The 27749-nt window shown below is 38.5% G+C and overlaps 1 protein-coding gene across 10 annotated transcripts in view; it reads right to left on the bottom strand.

The window, feature by feature from the left end:
* Heph (hephaestin) overlaps positions 1 to 27749 on the bottom strand; it is a 68383-nt gene that overhangs the window by 22588 nt on the left and 18046 nt on the right. For 5 of the 10 annotated variants that reach the window (XM_026411923.2, XM_026411920.2, XM_077793913.1 and 2 more), the window contains exons 9-14: positions 25412 to 25623; positions 24242 to 24389; positions 21144 to 21356; positions 12218 to 12431; positions 10191 to 10330; positions 9282 to 9413 (exon numbers count right to left, since the gene is read on the bottom strand). In XM_026411923.2, coding sequence (XP_026267708.2) covers positions 9282 to 9413; positions 10191 to 10330; positions 12218 to 12431; positions 21144 to 21356; positions 24242 to 24389; positions 25412 to 25623 — 1059 coding nt within the window. Of the gene's footprint in view, positions 1 to 9273; positions 9414 to 10190; positions 10331 to 12217; positions 12432 to 21143; positions 21357 to 24241; positions 24390 to 25411; positions 25624 to 27749 lie in introns of those variants that run through there. The other 5 variants (XM_077793911.1, XM_077793912.1, XM_026411922.2 and 2 more) reach the window with 3 other exon arrangements.

Below are 27749 nucleotides of genomic sequence, written 5' to 3'. Positions count from 1 at the left end.
ATGCATTTATTTTTATGTGGTGCTGAGGATCAAACCCAGGTCCCACCCGAGCTAGGTGAGTGCTCTATCACTGAGCCACAATCCCAGCCCCCCCAAACACTTTTGACATTGCTTTTAATATCGGTCTGGGGGAAATGTATTCTCATAGATTTTTTTTTCTGAGAATGTGTTTATTCTTATTTTTCCTATGTATAGAACTCTGTGCACAGAATTCAGTGTTTTTTAAAAAATACTTATGTTTTTAATTTTAACTGAAGACAATATCCTTATTTTACTTTACGTGGTGCTGAGGATCCAACCCAGCACCTCAAGCATGCTAGGCAAGTGCTCTACCACTGAGCCATAATCCCAGCCCCTAGAATTCAGTGTTTTTATTTCAGAACTTTAAAAATATACAATTGTCTTCTGGCTTCTGTTTTCTGATAAGAAATCTATTCTAATTTTTATCTCTATTCCTTTATATGTGATTTTTTCTGGCTATTTTCAGCATTGGGGGGGTCAGTAATCTTATATTGTATATTTAAGGATGTATAGATTTGATTGTTTGCTTTGATACTGGGAATTAAACCTGGGGCACTCCACCATCAAGTTACACCCACAACCCTTTCGTTATTTTTTGAGGCAAGATCTCACTAAATTGCCAAGGCTGGCCTAGAACTTGCAATCCTTCTGTCTCAGCGTCCAAAATCACTGGGATTACAGGCAAGATCCACCCCCACCCCAGCATATGTTGTCTCTTGATAATTACACTAGTAAGTGTTAGAACTTCTTTTTTTTTCTTTTTCAAGACTCTTTTTTTCTCCCTCACCATTTGTGTTTTCCATTATCTCTAATACTAGTTATGGTGGTGGTCATTCTTGACTTAATCCTAATTCTAAGGGAATGCATCTAAATTTTTTTTTTCTGTTTGCTATGGGTACTTTTTGGAAGAGGGAGATAAATCTGTTTAAATATTTAGTCATCATAACTAACAGAAATAGTCCTCCAGTGGAAGGAAAATTCTAAAACCACTTTGAAGACTAACTTCTATAAAGTGATTTTTCCAAGATGATGATACCAGACATATCCTAATCAACAAGCATCTTAAATGACATAGGTTCTAATAAGTTTGGAATTTGTACCTTCTTGTACTCCCAAGATAACTTATTCTTAAAAAAAAAAAAAAAAAAAAAAAAACAGGGATTGATCCCAGAGGCAATTAACCACTGAGCCACATTGCCAGCCCTTTTTATTTATTTGTTTAATTTTGAGACAGGGTCTTGCTAAGTTACATAGGGCCTCACTAATTTGTTGATGCTGGCTTTGAACTTGCAATCCTCTTGTCTCAGCCTCCCGAGCTGCTGGGATTATAGGCATGTGCTACAATGCCAGGCCAAAGATAATTTATTCTAAGAGTATTATAGCGCATACTCCAGGAGGTATAGAATTTCTCCTATATTCAATACAGCTTCCTTGAACTAGAAAAAAAAGACCTAGTTATGAGGTTAACCATACTACTTTTGAAAAGTTGGAATAATTACTTCAGAATTCTGACATGAGCAGTTTGTGTATTAGAGCCCTTATTAAATCTTACTTTGTTGTCTGTATTGTGAGTTACAGGATTGGTTAACATGTGGTAGAATGAGGAATGCACAATTTTTAATGTGTCATATTTTATTATTGTGAGACATTCAAAACAATTTCCATCAAAATTATAGTTAGAGCCAGGCACAGTGGTGCACGCCAGTAATCCTAGCAGCTAAGGAGGTTGAGGCAGGAGAATCATGAGTTCAAAGCCAGCCTCAACAATGGCGAGATGCTAAGCAACTCAGTGAGACCTTATCTCTAAATAAAATAGAAAATAGGGCTGAGGATGTGGTTCAGTGGTCGAGTATCCCTACGTTCAACTACGTTCAATCCCTGGTACCAAAAAAAAAAAAATTATAGTTGGACTCAACTGAGCAAATTGATAAACTTACTCTAAAATTTATATGGAACAAGAGCAAAAACCTAAATTCAATATAGGAGACCTATCCTTAAACATTAAGGCAAATTTCAAAACTACAATAAAATTAGTATATTATTGCAAGAATAGAATAATAGACAAATGCTACAGAATAAACAGCTTAAATTCTGATCCATATATTTAGAGAAACTAAGCAAAAAATAAATGTGGCAAAACAATTCTAAGGGGAAAGAGCTGAATTGTTTAAAAGATGGTATTGAGAAAATTTGCTAAAAAAATGTAAAAAAGATCCTCAGCTAACTGAACATAGAAAAATAAACTCTGGCCTGATTAAAGATCTGAATTTGAAAAAAAAAAGAAAATTACAAAGTTAATAAAAAATAATGCAACAGAATATTTTGTGGCCAAGTGTGGGGAAGGACCTCATAACAAACCTCTGAAAGCACAAACCATAAGGCCTAAAAATTCATGGATTTGATCATATCAAATCAAGGACTTCTATACAAGAAATGATACTGCAATTAAAGTTAACAGGTGGTTGATAAACTCAGAAAAGATATCTGCAATGTGTAAAACATACAAGTATTAATTACTAAAATATAGAAACTACTAAAAAGGAAAAAATAAACAAAAAGCTACCTAGAAATCTCAATTCAACGTCTAACTGCCTGGGTTCTATCCCCAGGACTGCAACAAAAACAAACAAACTAAAAAAGCCAATTGCCTCTTCTTGTAAAATACATCCAGAATTAGAATATTTCTTACTCTTTTCACTCTATGAGGCTGATCTGAGCTGCTGTCATCTCTTACCTAGATTAATACAATCCTCTTCGTTGCTCTTTACTGTAGAACTCACTCCTTGATTGATTTCATATGTAATATGACTTTAAAGATCAATTACATGGTGATGACTCTCAAATATTTATACTCAGTCCACATGTCTCCTTTAATTTCTACACTTGAATAGCCAACTACCTTCTGGATATGTGCATCTGAATATCTGATACCTGAAACTTCACATGCCCCAAAGTGAAACTCTATCTTCCATGCATGACCTGCTGCTTTAAATCTTTCCATTTCATTAAATGCCAACTATTTTTCTACGGGTTTAGACCAAAACCTTGAAACTATCTTTCACTGTTCTTTGTTTTTCTACCTACATCTTGACCATCCACCAGTCCTACTGGATCTTTAAAATATATCCAGAATCTAACCACTGTTCACCATTTCTAATCATCCCATCCTGGTCCAAGCTACCATCATTTCTCACAGGATTACTGCATTATTTGTAGATACCTCCCTGCTTTCTTAGTCTCTTCTCAACACAACAACTAGGCTGATAATGTTAGGGGCTAGAGCTGGGGCTAAGTGATAAAGTATTTGCCATGGCTGAGACCCTAGGTTCAAGCATCAGCACCATCAAAAACAAACAGATTGATCACACTAAAATGTAAGTCAGATCATCATGTCACAATCCTTGAATAGCTTGCCAATCCACTTGAAACCCCTACAATTGTCTATAAAGCCCAACATAATCTACTCCCTTCTGTCATTCCACTTTTAATTTCTGACCTTTTTTTTCTGTCAAGCCATACTAACTGCCTCACTGGTTTTTGTTTGTTTGTTTTAGGTTGATTTTGTTTGTTTTAGAGTTTTGTTTTGTTTGTTTGGTTGGTTGGTTTTTGGTACCAGGGATTGAACCCAAGGGTACTTAACCCCTGAGCCACATCCCCACCCTATTTTATTTTGAGACAGGGTCTTGCTAAGTTGCTTAGGGCCTCACTAAATTACTGAGGCTGGCTTTGAACTCATGATCCTCCTGCCTCAGCCTCCAAAGCCTCTGGGATTACAGGCTTATACTGCCTTACCTGGCTGCCTCTCTCTTTTGATATGGCTAAATACATTCTTGCTTCAGGGTGTTTATCCTTGCTATTCCTGTTTCTTGAAATGTTCACTCCTTCCTCTGATACTTTTCTCACTGATGCTGCACTAGCTCACTCTCAGGCCTCAGGTCACACATTAAATGGCACTACCTCAAAAAAAAAAAAAAAAAAAATATATATATATATATATATATATATATATATATATAGACCCATTATTCCCTTCTGCCACACTTATAGCACTTATTCCCAAAGTATACATGTCTGTACTTGTTTTCTTGCTTATTACCTGCCTTTACAACATAGACTGTATAATTTATGAGGACAGGGACTACATTGGTTTTATTCACCGATTTTCAATATATTATTTTTTTAAAGAGAGAGAGAGAAAGAATTTTTTAATATTTATTTTTTAGTTCTCTATTTATTTTATTTTACATTTTTGTTTATTTTTATTTACATCTTTATTTTATTTTTATGTGGTGCTGAGGATCGAACCCAGTGCCCCGCACATGTCAGGCGAGCGCACTACCACTTGAGCCACATCCCCAGCACAATATATTATTAGTGACCCCAAAATTCCTTCATGTTCTATTCGATATTTATATTTATTCTTTTATACACTTCCTGCCTACATACTTCACTTATTTTCACTTTTACAATAGTCACTTATTTTGTAAGAACATTTCATATAGTAACAATATATTATGTATTTCACTGGGCATGATGGTGCACACCTATTATCACAACAGCTCAGGAGGCTGAGGCTGGAGGATCAGAAGTTCAAAGCCAGCCTTAGCAACAGTGAGGCAGTAAGCAACTCAATGAGACCCTATCTCTCAATAAAATACAAAATAGGTCTGGGGATGTGGCTCAGTGGTTGAATGCCCCTGAGTTAAATCCCTGGTAACGAAAAGAAAAAAAAATATGTATATCTCCTCTTTTGCCTTTAAAGTCAAAAAGGCTATCTCACCCTGAGTCCAGATAAATGTTCACTTACGTTTTCTTTTAGTTCTCTTACCTTTAATCCACCTGTAATTTACTTTAGCATGTGGTAATAGACAGCAATCGAATTTTATTTTTCCCCAAACGATAATGACTCATCCTAAAACCATTTATTCATCAACTTTTCCTTTCTTTCACTGAAGTACTAGCTTTTTCTAATATGATTCTTTTATATATACTCAGTGTTAAAGGTAAGAGTCAAGATTTCAATGCTATCATGTGGGTATTAATCCAGGACTATAAGAAACCTGTTTTTCCTTACTCATTCCTTCTATTTGGGTGTTAACTGAGAAAACTATAAAGAATAGTAGTGAACAACAAAAAAGAATAGTAGTGAAATGAAAATTGAAGTATCACTTATATAACAGCTTAGTCAGTGTCCACTAACCCCTATTGTAGAACTCTGAGAAGCCATGAATTGAAGAATAAGGCTTTGACTTAAAGGTCTGAGCAAGGCTTCCTCTTTCTAGCTGCATTGCTAAGATCTGCAATGCAAGTGCTGCCCTGATTCACATATCCAGCTCACCCAGTTGCAGACTCAGATAAACCTACCATATGGAAGTAGGCAGAATAGGTAGTAAGATAAAAGAAACAGAGACACTGTCCAGCAAATATCCTGGGTTCTGATTAATAACCTCTCCCAGTGAGGAGCTAGTACAGAAGGAGGCAGAAGCAAAAGTAAGGGCTAGTCACGGAACAGAAGTACTCCCACTGCTATTGACAAAGGCAGAAGCTTGGTTCTGTTTCAGGGATTTTTATTTTGTTCTATTGATTTATTTTACAGAACCATGCTGCTTTAATTATTGTACTTTTATAATAATGCTAAACGATCGGGATGTGCTAGTCTTCTCTCATAAATAAGTTTTTTAAAAAGTTTTGGTTCTTCTTGCCAAGATATTCTTTATTTTTTCAAATGAATTTTACATACAGTCATTGCATTTCAGTGCAAAAATATCCAATTATGACTGTGATTATAACTGCTTTAAATCTATAAATTATTTAGCATAGATTACCTCCTCCTAGATAATGGTATTTTTCAACACTCTCAGCTTAATGTTATTTTCCTCTACACACTCCTCACTGGTTGATCACATACATTTTCATCATTTCAACTGTCATCCATTATAGTTACTAATGTCTAGTATTCTCCAGATCTACTCAAGGTGTCTCTGAAGTTATGTTCTCATTTCTGCAACTGAGTATAACCTCCTGTTCTTCTGGCTCTCTCAATCCCACCAGAATATGTTAACACATCCCTCATATTAAGCCATACAAATATAACTTCAAATAACCCCCTCAAAATACCAAACAGACAGAAAACTGCTCCCTCCTTCCTTATGTGTTTATCTTTGCAGGAGTTTCCCCTATCCGAGGGCTTAATCCAAAACCTGCTCATTATCCTTGGCTCCACTGTCACCTTTATTCCCTTAGCACTGTTCAATCATCATATCCTATCGATTTTATCATAACATCTTCTCAAATCCATCTAATTCTCTCCATCCTCTTTTTCTACCACTTCTATTAAAGCCATGTTCATCATTTCTTTTATTAATATCTTTATTTTTTTAGGTATGGATGGACAATACCTTTTTTATTTATATTTATGTGGTGCTGAGAATTGAACCCAAGTGCCTCTGACATGCTAGGCAAGTGCTCTACCACTGAGCCACCACCCCAGCCCCATTTTCATCATTTCTATGGATTACTACAACAACGTTCCAACTGGTTTCCTGGCTTCTAATGTATCCTTTCTCTTGTTTTAGTCATTTGTTGTTGATTTTTGTACCTGAATATCTTCCTGTGCACCTAAATTCCTACCATCCTTCTGAGTGGCTTCAAGGTTCCTGTAGATGCCTTCAATCAACAATCCAATCTATCAGTCACTTGATCTCAAGTCCAGTGTGCTTCACCTCCACTTTAGCCCTTGATCACACTCCTGATCTTCTCATCACCTTAATTTGTAAATCTTTTTTTTTTAAGAGTTTGGGAACACACACATTTTTTTTTTTAGAATTTTAATATTTATTTTTTAGTTTTCAGCTGACACAACATCTTTGTTTTTTGTATGTGGTGCTGAGGATCAAACCTGGGCCGCACGCATGCCAGGCGAGCGCGCTACCGCTTGAGCCACATCCCCAGCCCCACTTGTAAATCTTAAATAGCGTAAGTCTTAACATTAAACCACACTCACTGTTTCCAATCCCACATCTCCCAATCACCTTTTCCTCTAATCTAATAAAGCTTCTTTCTCTACCACTTATCAAAATTACCAATTACTCCCTGGTTGCCAAATCAAATGGGATATTTTCTCTTTTTACAATACTTAACCTCCCTGAAGCAGCTGAAATCTTTGGACCACTTCCTCCTTAAAATGACAGTCATTTTAATGTCTATGGTTACTATTTTCTCCTGGTTTTTCTCTTAGCATCTTGCTTACTTTTCAATCAGTACTTTGCTTTAAAATTGGTTTTCCTCAGGATCTCATCTTAGAATTCTTATTGTCTCATGTCTTACCAGTGACTACATTCATTCTATGACTCCAACTACCTAAATATTAATGCCTCCCACATCTATTCCTGAAGAGCATACAATTCTCTTGAGCTCCAGATCTTTATGTCTGGTATCTGTATTTGGTCATAGTACAGACATCTCAGATTCAACAAACTCAAAAGTAAATCAAGTCAGCTTGGTCCCAGATTCCCTGCCTTGATGAATGATATCACTGCATACCTGCTGTCCACACAAAAAAATTGGGACGTTACTCAAAAGGTTTCCTCCAAAATGTGGGTGTTGTTTAAGGAGTCTTTGTTTTACTTATTGATGGACCTTTATTTTATTTATTTATTTATTGACTTATGTAAGTTCGGGGTGGAAAATTGAACCCAGTGCCTCACACGTCGTGCAAGGCAAATGCTCTACCACTGAGTCACAACCCCAGCCCTTAAGGAGTCTTATCTTTCTTACTTCCAATATCTAAATAATCACAAATCCTGTTTAATTTACCTCATTGATCTTTTTAATCTATCTTTTCACCAGCGTTTCTCTCTTTTCCCCTACTCCAACTTTCATCTCTCTTACCATTGGAATTTTACACATTGCATAGCCTACAACTACAATTTCCTTTACCTTGATTTTCTTCCACACTACTCTTCACCCATATGCCTCTTATTCTTTATGTGAGCAGTTTTCAAAGTCCAGTTAGTCAACTAGCAGCATGAGCATCACCTGAAAACTTGTTTAAACTAGCAAATTCTTGAGTCTCATCACAGACCTACCTAATCAAATAATTTGGGGATTGATTCCAGCAATATGTGTTTTAACAAGTGCATGATTCTGATACACAGTAAGTTTAAAAACTACCAATTTAGAAATTTAGATTTCAGCTGTGATACCATCTATTCTGGGAAACATTTTTTTGTATAGGGATTGAATCCAGGGCCTAATGCATTTAAAACAACTGCTGATATCACTGAGCTATATCCCCACCATTTTTTTATTTATCATGAGACAAGTTCTCCCTAAGTTGCATAGGCTGGCCTCAAACTTACAATCCTCCTGCCACAGCCTCCTGAGTCACCAGGATTACATAGTTATACACCACCATGATTGATTGGGAAACCATGCTTGATCATACAAATATTCTATTAAGTACCCTTTTCTCCACCTAACTATCACAATGTAAAACCTCCTATCTTTCACTTATTACACTGTATTATAATTACCTGCTTAGTTGTTTCTCTCATAATAGCCTAAGTTCTTTAAGGTAGGAAAAATAATACTTGCCACTATATTCATAGCTTCTAAAGGTGCTCACATCATCTAGTAGGACTCCAGTAAGTATTTATTCAATGAATTAATTCATGAAGAGAATGTGGCCATGATTATGGTCACTCTACAAGATTAGGAGTTTAGTATGTGACTGGGGTTAGAATTAAATCTTTAAAGGGGCATGTACTTTATCTGTTGTTGGGTTTAAGTATAAATCTGTGGTTGGGGCCAGGTCACTCTCTAAATCAGGAGCTCACACTGGAGCCAAAGCTATGCTGTTAGAAACCTGAAATAAGAATATTATCCAAAACCATACCATACCCTGTTCTGGAATTACACTGAGTATTTCATAGAGAAAAATTCAGCCTATGGCCTAGTTTCAGTTAATATTCCTGGATCAGGTCTCTAAGAGTATTTTCTTTTTCAGTGCTAGGGTTCAAACCCAATGCCTTATGCATGGGAAGTATGTATTCTACCACTGAGCTATATCCCCAGTCTTGGTGTGTGTGATTATGTGTGCTAGGGATTAGACCCAGAACCTTATGCATACTGAGCAAGTATTGTACCACTCAGATATACCCCCAGCCTGCAAGAGTGTCATTTTTTTAAAGGATCAAGCCCAAAGACTTAAGCATATGTGTTATATATCCTTTGTCCCTTCACTAAGTGTTCTCACTCACCAGGCTCAGCAGCCCGTGGCCAGCCAGTACCAGATTCTAGCACTCCATGAGCATGCATAGAGTAAGGGCGGCTGGCATTATTCTTGAACACCACAGTCAGGATATCACCAACCTCTCCTCTGATAAGTGGACCTAGTACATGCAAAAGAAATAAATTTTCATTAGTGGAAAGTGGAATAGGAAATGTTAAGAAAAGGAAGATATCTGGGAGTCCCTGAGCAAGGATCTTCTGAGACTTTAAGTCATGGTTGGCTCCATTCTTCAATTAAGAGCCCTTTAACTGATACTGCTACCCACAGCATAAGGATACTTCAATGCCAAGATTACGCTTCTATTTACCCCCATTTTTCCCACCCCATGTCTCTACCTAATAATAGCTCAAGGCTCTAGATAATCAGAACTCTATGGAATAGTCGATGATAAGGATTTAGAGTTAGGCATAGAATGCTGAATAGCTGGGATCTCTTCAGAGGCCAGTGGGTCCCCTTCTGTTCCAAGATAAGAATGAGGAAACCCATTAGACCCTAAAAAAGTGGAATAAGAAAAATTACTGTAATAATTAAAATGGCATGAGTGGGAATAAATGTTCCTTATACCGTTTTTCCATTTTTAATATACCTAAATTCCCCTCACCATTGCATCTTTAAAAATCTACCGCCCTCAGAGACACACTATACCTCAAAGTTGTAGAAAACCTGGAAAAACTCGGTTCTAGTTGCTGCAGAGTTCATACTTCCCCTTTACCTTTAGTGCTTGTTTTCATGGCTACATCATAAAATATTATCATACTTTTTTATATTACCAAGAAAAATTGAGAATGAAGAATAGGAATATCATTCTGATATGACATAGCTCCCCTAGAAGGAGCTCAGGCTTCTAGACACTAGAAGGGAAATGCAATTTCCTTACCCAAAATTCCTAAGTGCTCCTCTGATCCAGACCTTGGCCGAGGGATCCTGAATGTGCCATCAGTATATTCCCTGAATACAGCTTTCTTGTATCTGGAACCCAGAAGTCCATCCTTGTTGCTCAGGAAAATGTGACCATAACTAGAGGAATCCAAAGACAGCTATCAGCATCTGACCTTCAACCCTTCATTGCCAGATATGGGGAAGTTATGTCAGAACCTTTCTCATATCACAAATGAAAGATGTGGATCTATTCTTTCTAATATCAGATTGTTCTCCACATTGGCTGCATAACCAAAATTACAGATGGCAGGCTTCAGAATCATTTATGTTCCTTGTTTTCCATCATTCAGATAAAAATCTGTAGTACAATTAATATGGCAAAAAACACTGGACTAAGAATCAGAAGCCCTGGGCTCTAGTTCCAGCCTTAATGAGGTCTTAGATAGAATTAATTTGACAAAGGACAAGGTACAAGGTGGCAGGAGAGAATTAACTACTGCTACTGCTGCTGGTAATGATAAAGAATGAGAAGAGATAGGAAGGAAATGAAATATTAACATATTTCTCCTTATGGGATGCTTTCCAGTTTATAAATAGCTTAATTATTCATGTCATTATTTGACATTCCAAATAGGCCTATGAAATAGGTGGTCTCAAAGGTGCACTCAGTAGTATGGAAGTGACAGGATATATCTAGAGACAATGTCAGCCAGAAAGAAAGCCAGGACTTAGAATCAAGCCTGCTGCCCCTTCTCTCACCACTTCTCATCATGTTCTTTTAACTATAAATTATAGATGAGAAAACCAAGGTTCAGAAAAGGAAATTTACTAACTCCCACAGCAGGTTAGCAAAAAGACTTAAATTTTAAACAATCAACATAATGGACAAGAATTGTCAAAGGGCAATAAGAGTGACAAGAACCAATGAGTAGAGATTGCTAATATGTACCTCAGTTTCCAGTCTCTCCTCCTTCCATTTTAGTAATAGAACCATCTAGGTTCTAGCTGAGCACATGGCTTTCTTACAAGTATGGCCATAGGAATAAGTTCAAGACAATGGGGCATGAAATAAAATTATGTATGCAACTTCTATTTACAGCCAATGCTACTTGCCCTGACTTGATAGTCAGTAATGTCTATAAGCAGAAGAGACACTTTGGTCCTAGAGTTGAACACAAGTACTGAGGGTGACACAGTTTGCCTACCAGCCCTGGACTGCTCATATCAACACTATTATATAAACAAGAAATAAAATACTGGGGTTTTTTTGGGGGGGTACCAGGGATTAAATTCAGGGACACTCAACCACTGAGCCACATACCCAGTCCCTTTTTGTATTTTATTTTGAGACATGGAAACACTGAGTTGCTTAGTGCCTCACTTTTGCTGAGGCTGGTTTGAACTCACAATCCTCCTATCTCAGCCTCCCAAGCCACTGAGATTACAGGCTGTGCCACCGTGCTCTGTTTTAGACATTTTTTGCTACACAGCTTAGATTTTACCTTAATGAAGGAGCTTGAGGTATTTTACTTCTCAAAGAAATTCTCCATAAAATTTAATTCAAGTCCCAGAGTAAGTATTTACAGCTAACTAGAAGAATGGAAGCAAAGACTTAGAGGGGGAGAGTGTGGGCAAGGTCTTTTACTCTTCAGCTCCATAATAAGCCAAGTTTTTTTTTTTTTAAAAAAAAAAAAAAAGCACTGAGCTGGAATTCAAAAAACCTGCATTTTACACCCTAGTCACAATTCTATTGCTATTGTTTTAGTAACCTTGGATAAGTGCCTCTTCCTCTCAGCTTCAGTACCCTCACCTGAAAAAAAAAATGTTTCTCAAGAAATTATGGGGGCTGGGGTTGTAGCTCTGTGATAGAATGCTTGTTTATCATGTGTGTGGCACGGGGTTTGATTCTGAGCACCACATAACAATAAATCAATAAAATAAAGGTATTGTGTGCATCTACAACCAAAACAACAACAAACAAAAAAAAACTAAGAAAATATGATCTCTCCTTTTCTGACACCTTACCTGTCCTTCTCAGATTTGTTATACCATTCCAGTTCCCAACTCCTGTCAGGGCAATAGTCCCACTCCACCTCTTCTGCCATGATGTAGTAGATTCTTGCAGCTTGGTAGCGTTGACGAGGGCTGACATGGCGGCCAGGACACTGGGAGACATTGTAAATTGCCCTCATCCCTGCTTCTCGGTGGCTGCCTGCCTCGCAGTAAATTTCAAATGTCCCTAAAGGAAGATCAGAGAGAAAAATCTGACACCTGAGAAGTACCCAGGGGGGGCGAGGTTTCCTGCCTCTCCCTGAGTGTTCTGCAGAGAATGGGAAGTGCAGGATAAAGATCTTCTATGCATTAGATAAAAGTGTATTACAAGTTTGTTGAGAAAAATGAGCACGTATATTAAGAACTCCAGCTCCAAATATACACTGTCTGGGTTAGAATCTAAAGTCTGCCATTAGATATACCAATTCCTCACTGTTTGCTGAGGGCTTTCCTAGTTTTAGCACTTAAATATCCATATCCCTGTAAACCCCTCAGTTCTGGGCAAAGTGGGGTGATTAATAACCCTATCTGTCATTTATTATCTATATAACCTTGCAGCAATTTCTAAATGTGTGTTTCAACACCTTCACTAGGATAAATTTGCTTATTTCATGTGATTGTTTAGAAATAAAATTAATACATTAATGTATGTACAGTTCTTAGCACAGTGTATAGTAAATGTTTATTAAGCAAAGTTACAAATAAGTAAACAAAGTTTTATACTTATGATTCCAAGGATGGCATTGACCACAGATTGTCTCCTTTTTCTACCAAGTACCAAAGAAATAAAGGTGGGTCTGAATAGCTATTTAATAAAGGAACTTTTTAACCACAAGGATGATTACATAAGAGAGCTTTGGAAGGCCCTTCCCTAGGTTTTTATAATAGAATGTTGAGATATTGGTCTTAATGTCTGTGTTGTGGAGTTGTCTGGACCTGATCTCAAGATTTTTATGTCAAGGACACACTTGGGCTCAGACAATGTTGATCAAAAGAAGCTAACTTTCTTAGAACATTTTATTCACATTGTTCCTTTATATTGCTGCCCATTGCCTATCCCATCATGACAAACTCTTCTTCCTGGCTTTCAAAGCTTTCTAATTAGCTGCCCCCAAACTATTGATCCAGTACAACTTTTCAAACACTGCTCCAAAGTCAACTATTGCTCCAGTTAAATCAATCTCTGACTATTCCTCTGCCATATCTCATTCCTATCTGGGAATTTTCACTCAAGCTGTTACCCTCTTTCTGGAAGGCATCTGTTCACCCTACCCTCAAAAGCTATGAGGACTCATTTATTCTCTAAGACCCAATTCATGTTTCATCTCTTCCAGAAAGCCTTCCCTGACTATTCCATCCCAAACTGACTCTACATTATTGGCCTCTCCATTCCTAATATACTTTATATCTAAAAAACATAGTTAAGGACTCAGTCATCCTGTATTTTAAAATGTTCCCTTATACCAGGAATAGTGATACAATTCTATAATCCCACCTACTCAGGAGGATGAGGGATGAGGATCACAAGTTGGAGGCCAGTCTTGGAAACTTAGCAAAACCCTGCTTCAAAATAAAATATATTTTTTAAAAGGCCTATGTCCAGGAGCAGTGGCACATGCCTGTAATCCTAGAAGCTTGGGAGGGCTGAGAGTAGAGGGTCATGAGTCTAAACCAGCCTCAGCAATTTAATGAAGCCCTAAAGCATTAGAGAGATCCTGTCTCTAAATAAAACATTAAAAAAGGGCTGGGGACATGGCTCAGTGGTTAAGTATCTCTGAATTCAACCTTTGGTACCAAAAAAAATTAAAAAAATAAAAATAAAATAAAAGGGCTATGGATGTTTCTCAGCGGTATATGTGTGAGGCCCTGGCTTTCATCCCCAGTACTAGAAAAAAATAGTCAATTACACTATTTTATATACACCTTGAAAGAAAAAGAGTGCCCACTTTTGTTTCCATACTTACTTTCAAATTCTATTTTTATTTTGACCTTTCCCATCTGTTCTATCACTAAATCCTATAAGTTATTCCATCAAAAATTGTCCTTTCAAGCTTGGCATGGTGGCACACACCTATAATCCCAGCAGCTCAGGAGGCTGAGGCAGGAGGATAGCGAGTTCAAAGCCAGCCTCACCAATGGTGAAGCACTAAGCAACTCAGTGAGACCCTGACTCTAAATAAAATACAAAAAAATAGGGCTGGGGATGTGGCTCAGTGGTTGAGTACCACTGAGTTCAATCTTCAGTAAATAATAATAATAATAATAATAATAATAATAATCATCCTTTCAGTCAGATGCAGCGGGGCATGCCTGTAATCCCAATGACTCGGCTGACTGAGTCAGGGGGATCACAAGTTCAAAGCCAGCAAGCCAGCTGTAGCTAGTAAGGCTCTAAGTAACTTAGTGAGACCCAGTCTCAAAAGTTGAAAAAAGGGCTGGGGATGTGGCTCAGCGGTAGCGCGCTTGCCTGGCATGCGTGCGGCCGGGGTTCGATCCTCAGCACCACATACCAACAAAGATGTTGTGTCCGCCGAGAACTAAGAAATAAATATTAAAAGTTCTCTCTCTCTCTCTCTCTCTCTCTCTCTCTCTCTCTCCTCTCTCACTCTCTCTTTAAAAAAAAAAAGTTGAAAAAAATGCAAATAAAAAAGGTTGGGGATGTGGCTCATTGGTTAACCACCCCTGAATTCAATCCCCAGTACCAAAAAAATAAACAAATAAATAAATATGTGTATGTGTGTGTATGAAAGGAGATATATATATAGTCCAAGCTACCATTATGTCTTACCTGAAAATTTGCAATAATCTCTCAATATCATCTCTGCTTCTTCTGCCATCTACAACCATTATCTACACAGGTGCTCTTTAACAATATAATCCAGAGCACATTGCATCTTTGCTTTAATTCAGAGTACACTGCATCTTTTCTTTAAATGCTCTACTCATACTCAGGATAAAATCCAAGCTTCTGACTGTGTTTAGAAGGCCTTACATAGTATGACTTTCATCAACCTTTATAACCTTCCATCACATCAGTCTTCCCCTGGCTCACTAATCTCCAACCATACTGGCCTTCTTTCTGATCCCTGAACAAGCCATTATTGTCCCCCCTGTAGGATATTTGAAATTGCTGGTCCCTTTGCTTAAAATGCTTTTCTCAGATTTTTTTTTTTTTTTTTTTGGTACTGAGGATTAAACCCAGAGTTGATTTACCACTGAGCCATATCTCCAGCCCTTTTTAATTTTATTTTGAGATAGGAAATCTCTAAGTTGCTTAAGGCCTCGATAAATTTCTGAGGCTGGACCTGAACTTGCAACCCTCCTGCCTCAGCCTCCCAAGTCACTGGGATTATGGGCATTTGCCACCATGCCTGGCTTGAACACCGTTCTCTAATGTAAGACTTCCATTATTTTATCACCTCACTGTATTTTATTGCCTTCATGACATATATCACTATCTGAAACTATCTTATTTTACTTCTGTGTTTACTGAGGCCATCCCCTAAGAGCAAAGATCATGTATCTTGTTTACTCATAAATATATACTGAGTGAATTAATGTGTGTGCCAAAAGGTGATTATATAGATGGTCCAAACGTTATGGGTCAGGGTCTAGTGTGAAAAGAAAGTCTGATAATCACCTGTGGGGATAAAAACAAGTAGAGGACATTCTGACGGAGTCATATGACTTGGGTTAGACACATTATATGAATTTTCTCATGTGAGTATTTCTGTCCAAACCACTTTTTTTGTGTGGTACTGGGGATTAACCCACAGGCACTCAACCACAGTCTCACTAAACTACTAAGGCTGGCCTTGAACCTGTTACCCAAGTCACCAGTTACCCAAGTCACTGGGATTATAGTCATGTGCCACCATGCTGACTCCTTGAAGCCATTTTTCCCCCAACACTCTTGAGCTCTTAGTTCTGAATGTTCTCCTACTGTTAATCAATTCTTTGCTTTTCCTTTATTCTGGCTTCTGTTTTCCTACATTCCTCTCAAATGTAGATTTCTGCCTTAAGTTTCCTTTCCTATCATTCTCCATGCTAGGACTTGAACAATTAGAACACCCAAATCTCTCCCTCCAGGCTTCACTTCTACCTTTAGATTCCAATCCACTAATACCTAATATAGATTTTTACCAAGAACTTAAAATTTAACATTCCCCCAGATGAATACTTTTTACCCAAATCTTACCACCTTATTATCCCTCCTCTGCTCCTGCATTTGTTCATCTAGCTACCATCACCATCCACATGATGTAGAAGCTTAAAAAATCAGCCATTCTTTTGTCTTGCTCATCCCCTCAGTCCTGTCATTTTGCTCCCAAATATCCCTTAACTCTGACCTTCTCTCCATTACCATTGGCCCTGACTGTTGGCAGACTGTCATCATCTCTTTCAAGAGCCTTCTGCTGTGCTGCACTGGTTCTGATTCCTTCTGACTCAGAGCCATTACACATAGTATTCTATAGTAAACTTATAAAAATGAAAATCACATCCTGTCAGTCATTATCTTGATAAAAGAAATAAAATCTTTGATGGGTTCACATAGCGTAGAAGATTAAGTCGTAGCTCCTTTAGCAAGGCCCTCCCTCTTCCTAACTGCATCGTTAGTCAGTTCCTATCTCTCTTATACACTACATGTTCAACAGGGGTGCTATTAGCATTTGGGGTGGGATTTATTCTTCATTATTTAGGACTGTCTTACACATTTCAGGCTTTTTTTTTCAACATTTTTTATTTTAATTTTGATTAACGTGTATTAATTGTATATATTATTGGGGATTGGTGCAGTATTTCTATACATGCATACAGCATGCACTAATTAAATCCAGCCTCTTTCTGGATGTGGTGCAACATATCTGTAATCCCAGGAGCTTGGGAGGCTGAGGCAGGAGGATTGCTAGTTCAAAGCCAGCCTCAGCAATTTAGCAAGGCCCTAAGCAATTCCATGAGACCCTGTGTCTAAATAAAATAGGTCTGGGGATGTGGCTCAGTGATAAAGCACCCCTGGGTTCAATCCCTGGTACCAAAAATAAATAAATAAATCCAGCCTCTCTTTATCCACCCTTCCCCACTTTCCCAAACCTACACTAATCACTATTCTATATTTAGGACAACTTTTGGACTCCTATCTTCTATATACCAATATCACCCCTACACATTTCCAGTCATTGTGATAACTAAAAGTACCTCCACATTTACAAATATTATTTAGCATACTATCTCAAGTTGAAGCTCACTGAATCAAATCACTTGATTCAATCTTCTCTAGACAGGTAATGCTTACAAACTATTGCCCATAAGTTTCCTACTGCCTGTAAGGTCCTCCTCATCAACCACCCCCTTTCTTTGTCTGATAACTATTTATTCAACCTCAAGAGCTTAATCTGGGACTAGGGGAGTAGCTCAGTGGTAGAGTGCCTACCCAGCAGGCAGCAAGGCCCTGGGTTAGATCCCCAGCACCACAAAAACAGAAAGAAAACAAAAAGCTCAGTCTGAATGTCTGCCTTCCAAGCAGAGCTTCACTCTGCAAGAAAAATTTGTCACAGCTCCCCGTGTGTTACCATAATTCTTAGCAGATAGCATCATCATAGCCTTCTGAATAATAATGTTTACATTCCTATCTCCCTTTCACATTAACTGTGAGCTGCCCAATTTATCCTCACATCCTTAGTATATAAGCCAATGAGTGAATAGTTGTTTACAGTGCTTTGGGAAAATGTAACCGAAAAAGAAAGAGAAAATAAAAAGAAATGAGAAAGAAAAACAGAGAAAATATAGAGAAATTCAAGTGGAGAGGAAAGAAAAGACACAGAATGAAGGTAAAGGAAAAGAAAGAAAAGAGAATAAAGAGGTAGGCAAATGTGAAAGAAATAAGGATACAAAGAAAATGGAGAAAAGAAGGCAAAGGAACAAAAAGAGACAAGGGAGAAGAACGGAGAAGGGATATAAAGAGGAAGGAGAGAGAAATCAAAGGAAGAAAATAAAAGAGAGGTGAGATATGGGAAGAAGGAATTGGGACAAATAAGAAAGGAAAAAGAAAAGAGATGAAAAGAAGTGAAGGACAAAATAAAAAAGAAGGAAAAACAAAAGACAACATTTGAGACAAATGAGTACAGAAAAAGAAATAGAGGAGAGAAGAAGAAGGTTTTAAAAGGAAAAGAAAAATGAAAAGGAAAAAAAGATGGATAAAAGAAAGGGAAAACAAAAGAAGAGAGTAAAAAGGAATAGGGGAAAAAAGAGGGTGGTAAAGCAGAGAAAAAATGAATAAGGAAGGAGTTCCAGGGTTTGGAGATATAGCTCAGTGGCAGAGCCCTTGCTTGGCAAGTGAGCAGGCCCTGGTTCAATCCTCAGCACTGTGAATGAAAGAAGAAAGTAAGCAATAGAGCTCCAGTAGCAAAAGAGAGAAAAAGAAACTCTAATGAGGGTCCTGTGCAGTAATAAATAGTCTCTTTCTGCTGAGAAATCTAACAAGAAGTTAGTGGAAAATAATATATTACAAGCTTTGACCTTTTTATCTGCCACTTTCCCTGACTATTAAAGCTCTAGTTATCAGTATAGGAAGAGCTGAGGTATTGTATGCAGGGTGATATTTTTAAAAAACAATATGTCATTTTTATTAAAGGTAGTATAAGCTTATTAAATTTAAGCAAAAAATATGATTAAAAATTACCAACAAACCCACATAACTCAAACTCTTAATATTTTGCTAAATTTTTAAAGACATTTATTTTTCTAGTTTTTTAAACATATTCATTAGCATTCAACCCATAGCAGGTTGATTCTCCAAAGTGACTATTTTTTTTAGGCTGGGTCTCACTATTTTGCACAGGGTGGTTTAGAACTCCTAGGTTCAAGCCATCCTCTGACCTCAGCCTTCTCAGTAGTGGTGACTACAAGCACACACCACCACATCTGGTCACAGTGATGTTTTTAAATCACCTCGGCACATATATACATTTGCTGTTGCCTATTACTACCTGTCTCTCCAAAATACCAATGTCAGATTCTGGTCCTGGCTCATCCATTAAACTGGATTCTTTTGCCCTGTTTTTGGAGAACTAGTCACTATGGTCTCTATCTTAATCACAGAGCAAGTTCCCATGAGATGAATGGAGAGTTCCAATGCAAGAAATCATCTAGGAGTAAGAATCAACAAGATTTGAAGGAAGAGGAGTGAGAGGAGAAGCAGGAAAAAAATATAGCCAACATTTCTTATCTAAGCAAGTAATTTTCCCCCTCCAGGTCTCTGTCCTTTGTACCTATTAGTAAAATAAATGAATTAAGATGATCTAGAAGATACTCTACTAGTTCCAATATTCTATGACCTGGAATCTCTGTGAAAAAAAAGGAAACTGTTTTAAAAGTCTGAAAATATAAAGAAAGGTATAAAAGGGTTTGTGCTTTTGCTAATAACAAAATCCAGGGATCTTAACCAAAAGTAACATTTCAAGCCTTTACTCTTGTAAACTCATCTTCTTCCTTTCCCTCTAGACTATCCTCTATAATGGGGTTTGTTGTTGTTGTCGTTTAACTGAGAAGGAGTCTTGCTATGTTGCCCAGGTTGGCCCCAAATTTGAGGGTTAAAGTGATTCTCCCACATCAGCCTCCAAGTAGCTGTAGCTATAGGTACTCTGCCACCTTCCTTGGCACCAAAATAATTTCATTCATTTAAAGTAAGAGTGAGCCCTGAGAAAGCATGTAGACCTGACTAGGGAGCTTGACTGGTTTTGCAGGAAGGCAATTAAATCTGGGATTTGGCTTTCTTATTCAGAAGCTCTCCACTCCTACCTCACTAAAATCATGTGTTCCTCTTGTTCCCTTCTGCTCCATTAATGCTATTTCTAATTTTCTAACAACTCTCCCTAACTAAGAAAATATCCCAGTAGATGAGAACCAATGAGGACTCAAGAAAAAGCTTCATGTTTTTGTCAAACTCAGAGCCAGGCTGTAATTATTAAATTGTTGAAGGGAATTATTTTCTTTAAGAATTGTTATTCCAAACATGAATAGAATTCATATGACTAAAATAAGTTCAGTAGGAACTGCGTAGAACTGACAGCTTTTTCTTGCAAACACTATCGCCACCTACTGGTTGTAAAAAGAATACACCCTAGGGACTGAGAAAATACTGCGCATTATGAAATGCCAGAAATAAATGGAAGCTGGTGGAACATTCTAGTCACATTTCTTCATTAAAGAAGAAATGGATAAAAGGAGGAAAGGATAGATAAAGGGAGTGTGGGAAGTAATTAAGAAAAAATAAGTAAGAAAGGAATCTAAGAGTCTCTGTGTTCTGATTTCTGAGCTGAAACTGTTTACAACACACCTCTCTCTCTCTCTCTCTCTCTCTCTCTCTCTCTCTCTCTCTCTCTCTCTCTCTCTCCCCCCTCTCATCTCTCTCTTCTCTCTCTCTCTCTCTCTCTCTCTCTCTCTCTCTCTCTCTCTCTCTCTTTCACATACACACCAGAAATAGAAAAATTTGCAGAAATCCTCACAGAATATCGGAAGGGATAAAAGCACTTACAGGTATATGTCATTGGCCTTTCTCCCACTGCAAGGACTTTATCTGTAAAATTTCTATGTGGTTACTTCACCTTCTTCCATGTAAGAAACTGCCCTGAAGCTGGGCAGAACCCTCACTTCTCTCCCACTATTCCAGGAAAGACCTTCCTCAACCTTCTCACTGTATTCTGCTTGCAGCTGAGAAGAGAAGCCAAATAACTAAAACACGGAGGACCCACTGAAGAAGGAAAAGAGAAAAATATTCTGAAAATACTACCTTCAATATGCTACTTCTTTTTTCATCAAAAACCATCCCACCTTGCATCCCCAGGTAGGTCCTCAACTTAATAAAGCCTATAAGCCTAGGGCCACCTCTTAAGGTACTTACCAGGGTTATCAGGCTGCATGATGGCCATAACAAAAGAGTGAGGAAATAGCATGGCTGCACCTTTCCTCATGCCATGAAGCTGCACGGTGTTGCCCTGGAACATGACCCCATGCACATCAGTCTCTGTGCCCAGGCCAAGCAGGTGCCAGGCCACTGTGTCACCCTTGCACATGTCCAGCCTGGGCAGGTTAGAGAACAGAAACCCATTAATGGCTGGAAAACAAAAACACAAGACAAGATGGGGAGATGAGATCAGACTAGTTGAACACTGGCCAGAAGTATGATATCAGTTCTGTACTATGGTTTCCTACAGCTTGAAACTTTCAGATCACCCTCAATTCCTTTGTCTTCTTCTCTAAACCAGTTTAGTTCTACTCATAAATATCTGTCATTGGGATGGGAGCTCAGTTGGACTTTTTGGCCTCACCTCCCAACCCTCCTCCTTCACCACCACACACTGGCAACACTAAGCTACTCTGAACAACAACCACACACACATACACATATACACCCTAACCTCTCTTACTCCCACTCTCTGGAACCCTCCTCTCTTGATTTCTGTGGCACTATGCTTTCTGGTTCTCTGACACCTCTCTGACTGTTTCTTCTCCATCTTCTTCTGATTCTCCACTCCTCCAGAGTGTTTATGTCCCCAAGGTTCCATCTGCAGCTCCAAATGTCCTCTTCTCTGTATCTTCACTGCTATTGCCAAAGTTCTGGCCCTTATCCTCTCTGACCCAAACTCTTGTGAGACCTCCTTCTACACCTTTACCTGAGTCCTGTCCTCCTATCCTCTCACACACACACCATTGTCTTGTAAGCTCTGTTAGTCTCTACATCCCCAAGACATTAGATATAGTAGGTGCTTAGAAAATGATGGTTGACTTTTCACATACTGTAACCTCTGCCTGCAACAGACTGCACCTTCCAGTGTTGTTCTATGGCAATCTACTACTCATCTATCATAGTCTACCTCAAATATCATCTCCTCTGTGAAGAAGAGTTTATTCTCCCTCCCCCTAATTTCCATAAATTTTAACATAAAATTTGCATAATACCAATTACTACAGAGTCCAATGATTTACTTGAAAATCTATCTCCTGTACTAGATTGACCTAGCACATTTTCTGAATCTATATAACTGCATAAGCATCTGGCATGTTGTTTATACCAATTAGGTGCTCAGGAAATTCAAACTGGAATGCACTTGGCTTATAAAATTGACTTGCTTTTGCCAGATGATGGAAATAACCGGAAATGGGAACCAAGAGACAGAGCCAAAAGATAATACAATCATGCTCATTCTCTTCCCACCATGGACACTCTCCCCACCCCCAAGACACACACAAAATACAGTAAGACCTGCTTAAAGCTGACCCCTTTTCTATATCACCACCTCCACTGGAATCAGCCTTAATGAGTCATCTTATTTGATAATCCCCTGGGATGCTGATGGGAACATTGCTAACCCCCTGATTCCTTGCCTGTAATGTTCTGATTGCAAACCTATTCAGTCTTCAAGACCCAGCTCAAGTGCTCCCTTCTTCCAGGAATCCTTTAACTTGATTGTTCCTCATTAATGTTCTCCTCCTCTGAACTTAAAAGCTGTTCTACACAATTTAGCCACTTAATTATAGTCTGTCTTGGATTGTTCTATAATTGTTTCATGGGTGTTATTATTCTCATCTCATTACAAATTGCTGGGAGCTCCGTGGAAAATGGTACCATGTTTTCCCATTCATTCCCTCACCGGCCCACCCAGCCACCCACCCTTTCATTTGGTAGTTCACTAATTTCAGTTAACATTTGCTATGTGTTAGATAACATAGAGTATGCAGAGATAAGCAACATACAATACTCACCTTTAAAGACTATACTCTAGCAGAAGTCAAAGTCATGTAACAAATAACTATAATAATGAGAAGTGTGTGGAACTTTATATTAAAATTATCTAATCAAAATACAATACTAGTTCAGAAGAGGGTGTCATCACTTCACTTGAGTGCTAAAAAGCAGTTACATGAGCTGGATGTAATACCATAGGCCTGTAATCCCAACAACTCGGGGCGGGGGGGGGGTTGAGGCAAAAGGGTCAAAAGTTCAAAGTCAGCCTTATCAACTTAATGAAACCCTCAGCAACTTAGAGAGATTCTTTCTGAAAATAAAAATAAAAAGGGCTGGGGGTGTAGCTCATTGTTAAAGTGTCCCTGGATACAATGTCCAGAATTACAGGTCCCTCCCCAGCCCCCCCCCCAAAAAAAGTGGTTACGTGGAAGACATATTTTTTTAGCACAAAAAAAAATGGCTTCAAAGAATGGACAGAATTTCTATAGGCTGCAGGCAAATATGTGAGGAATGAAAAATTTTTTTTAAATGCAGAGCACAGCATTGCAAAGGCATGAAATCGGCAAGATACAAAGGATGCTTAAGGGGAGAAAAACACCCAGCTGGGCTGGAGCATGGGAAATGGGAGCAAGGGTATGAGAGAAAAGGGAGAGGGATAAGACGGGAAAGGGAACTGGGGAATAACTCCATGGTAAAGCATTCCTCTAACACACAAAGCCCTGAGTTTGAGCCCAAGCATCACAAAAGGTAAAAATAAAAACAAGCCAGGCATGGTGGTGCATGCCTGTAATCCCAGAAATGCAGAAGGCTGAGTCAGGAGAATTGCAAGTTCAAAGCCAGTCTCAGCAACTTAGTGAGGCCCTGTCTCAAAATAAAAAAAGGGGGGGGGGATTGGGGATATGGCTCCATGGTAAAATGTCTCTGATTCTATCCCCAGTACCAAAGACTTAAAAAAAAAAAAAAGAAAATCAAAACTGTAAGGGTTTCATCCCAGCATATAGTTCACACTCTCTAGAATATTCCTTATACATAATCCTCACCTCACCTGACTTTAAATATCCCCATACAGTGTAACACAGGGCACAGTAAAAGGAAGCACTAAGAATAAGATCTCCTATTGTAGACTGAATCCCTCAATACAACTTGTGTCTTTGATGGATCTAACCAATGGAGTGAGTATTTGGGGAACTGGACTTATTTGATTTTACTTGGGACTTCTCAGCTGTAGCCTAAGTCAAAAGTACTCCCCATACCATGCATCCGATTGGAGTCCTGGAAGCCAACATCTTCTGAGAGCAGTCGAGTATCCAACATAGCAGCTGCTTGATTGGTTTCGTTGTACCAGCTCTTGTTCTCATCCAACACAGTGAAGAGAAGAAAGAATTCTTTATCCACCCCTTTCTGCAGGCCCAGTGGAAGAAGGCAGAGGGAAGAATAGCAATGGTTTCAGCAGGTATGTACTTTGCAGCTGGAGATCCAAAAATCCCTCATTTTCCCATTTCCTTTTCCAGATGAGTCAAGCCCACAACTCCTGCCCAGAGCTGACATTAATGCTAGGCAGTTATTCCTCAGGTTAACTTCAACTTGTAGATGGGAGAATAAGGTCAGAATAAAAAGCCTTGAGGGGAGAAATGCATGAAAGGAGCTGGGAAGAGGCATAGGGAGCAGCATTACAGAGTGTGATAGCCGAGAACCTAGAGACACCTGGGGAGAGGAATGACAGATAGTAGCTAGGAGAGCAGGCGAAGGCTCTGGAGGGAAATTTGAAAATAAAAGTAGTAATAATAATTGTTATAGTTCACATTTGCTAAGTGTTTACTATGTGCCAGACACTATGCTAAGGACTTTATATGGATTATTTGCATTAATCCTTACAGAATCTTGAGATTCCTCCACTGTTAAGCCTATGTTTTTGGAGAACAGGAAAGTGAATCAGAGAGGTTAAGTAATTTGTCTAAGGTTGCATAGCTAGAAATGGTGGGCTAGATACCAAAGAAGACTATCAAATACTACAGCACATTTAGGGGTTAGGGACAAATTTTAGGGGCCATTGAAGTGAGAAAGGGATAGGGAAAGGGACAGGGTGGAGGAGAAAGGATAGGGAAAGAAGAGGTGAAGGGAAGAGGACAGAATAAAGAGAGGGAGCAAGAGGTGAAGAGGGAGGAGGAGCAGAAAAAAGGAAGTGATGATGAGAGGATATGAAATAGGAAAAAACAGGTTAAGGAAGATGTATGTTTGTAATTAAAAAAAATAACATGCAAGGATAGCATGAAGTCTCCAATTATTAATTTCTGATGCAACAGCTTGGTAATTTTCTTTCTATTCAATTACCTCTAAAACCTACTTTCATGTAGGACTCCTATTAACAATTCAGCTTCATCCTCCTCCCACCAGGCTTCCCAGCCAGACATCTCTGGCAATACCTGCTTGCCATCTGTACCCAAGGCACCAGCCTTGCACACCAGCAGGGGGCCCACCAGGCCAGAGTTTGTATCTCTTATGGGATCTGCGGCAGAAAAGTACATCCAGGTGAGACAGGCAGGATCCTGAGCAGTGGGACCAGCATGGGGAGGCACTGTCCAGCGGTATATTACTTTCTCAAAAGGTTTAGCCACCAAGCCAGGATGAGATGAGCCTGCAGGGAAATTGTGAACTCATTAATCACATTGATTAGTGTGAGGATCATCAGTTCCAAACAGAGGGATAAAGATCATAAACAAAGGCATTTTGGAGCAGCAGCAGCAATAGCAGCAAAATAGTATATTGTAAAAGAGACTTTAAGACTTCTTTGAATACCCCATACTTGAAAATATACATTTATCTACTCTTATATTCCTACTTCTGCTTCAAACTCTCCAGTTATAGGAGACTCACTACCTATCATCATAGCTCATTTCATCTTTAAACAACTCTAATTGTTGAATATCTTTTTCCTTTCAATATGCAGGTATACATGTGTGGGCATGTATAAGTTATATATGTATATGTGTATATATACAAAAAACACTAAGGCTATAATTCCTTCAGTGAACACAGGACATGATCAAGCAACACACAGAATTTTTTTTTTCTTTAGTGGTGCTAGAGACTAAGCCCAGGGCCACCCACATGCTAAGCATAGTTCTACCATAGACCTATACCCTCAGGTTGAAATTTTTTTAAAAAATCAAATTTAATCAAAGAATCACCACAGGTGGAACATGCCTTTAATCCCAGCAGCTCAGGAGGATGAGGCAGAAAGATTGCAAGTTCAAAGCCAGCCTCAGGAACTTACTGAGATGCCCATCTCAAAACAAAACAAAATTAAAAAGGCTAGTGATGTGGCTCAGTGGTAAAGTGCCTCTGGATTCAATCCCTGGCACCAAAATAAATAAATAATAAAAGAAGTACAAATGAAAAGTACCTAGATAACTTTTTTGCTTGTCAGATTAGTAAATATTCTATAAATTATAATCAATGTTGGCACCTATCTTTCTCACCCACCTATAAAATGGATAAGTGTAAATTCAGGGCTGGGGTTATGGCTCAGTGGTAGAGCACTTGCCTGACATATGTGAGGCACTGGGTTCAATTCTCAGCACCACATATAAATAAAATAAAGGCACATTGACAACTAAAAAAAATCTTTTTAAGGTGTAAATGCAAATAACCCTTTTGGAAAATATGCTAACAAAATGCATCAAGAGCCTTAAAAGCCAGGCATGGTAGTATATACTAGTAATCCCAGCAATTTTGGAGGCTGAAGCAGGAGGATCACAAATTCCAAACAAGTCTGGACAATTAAGCAAGACCCTTTCTCAAAATAAAAAATAAAAAGGGCTGGGGATATAGCTGAGTGGTACACCACCCCCAGGTTCAATCCCCAGTATTGAGGGAGAGAGAGAGAGAGAGAGAGAGAGAGAGAGAGAGAGAGAGAGAGAGAGAGAAGAAAAGAAAGAGCCTTAAAAAGTTTCATGCTCAGAAATAAATAAGATACATATAAGGGCTGGGGATGTGGCTTAGTGGTTAAGCGACCCTGGGTTCAATCCATAGTAGTAATTTAAAAAAGAACAAGAGATATGTATTAAATACTGACAAGAATGTCAACATAATCAAAAAATGTAAATCAAAAAATCAAAACAATAGTGACTTCAATTTAGCAAGACCCTGAACAACATAGTGAGTGAGATCCTGTCTCAAAATTTAAAAAAATAAAAATAAAACCTGGGGATGTAGTTCAGGGGTAAAGTACCACTGGGTTTAATCCGCCTGCCAAAAAATGATTTTGTTAAATTATCTGCCTACAATGCTCTCATTTTGCCAAAGATTACAGGTGCATGCCTGTAAACCTAGTGACTTAGGAGACTGAGAAAAGATTATAAGTTCCAGTCCAGCCTCAGCAACTTAGCAAGAAGCTCAGTAAATTAGACCCTGTCTCAAAAAATAAAAAGAGCTGTGGATATAGCTCAGTTGTAAAGCACCCCTGGGCTCAATCCCCCCAAAACAAACAAACAACAACAAAAACTGCCCCAGTGTTAATAAGGTTATAAAGAATGGGTCCCTCTCAAGTACCGTTGATGGAACTCCAAATTGATGAGACTACAAATCTCTTCAGAAAGCAATTTGGATATAGGTGCAAAATTTTAATATGCATCCTCTAATTCATCAAGTCTAAATCTTAGAAATATATTTGGGCCAGGCATGGAGCTGAATGTCTTAGTATCAGTTTCTCAGGAGGCTGAAACTAGAGGATCTCTTGAAGTCCCAAGCTGGAAAAAAGGC

This window comes from Urocitellus parryii, chromosome X (genome assembly GCF_045843805.1).
Source record: "Urocitellus parryii isolate mUroPar1 chromosome X, mUroPar1.hap1, whole genome shotgun sequence".
NCBI lineage: Eukaryota > Metazoa > Chordata > Mammalia > Rodentia > Sciuridae > Urocitellus > Urocitellus parryii.
Note: the sequence above shows the minus strand (reverse complement) of the source record. Positions and strands in the feature narration are given on the sequence as shown.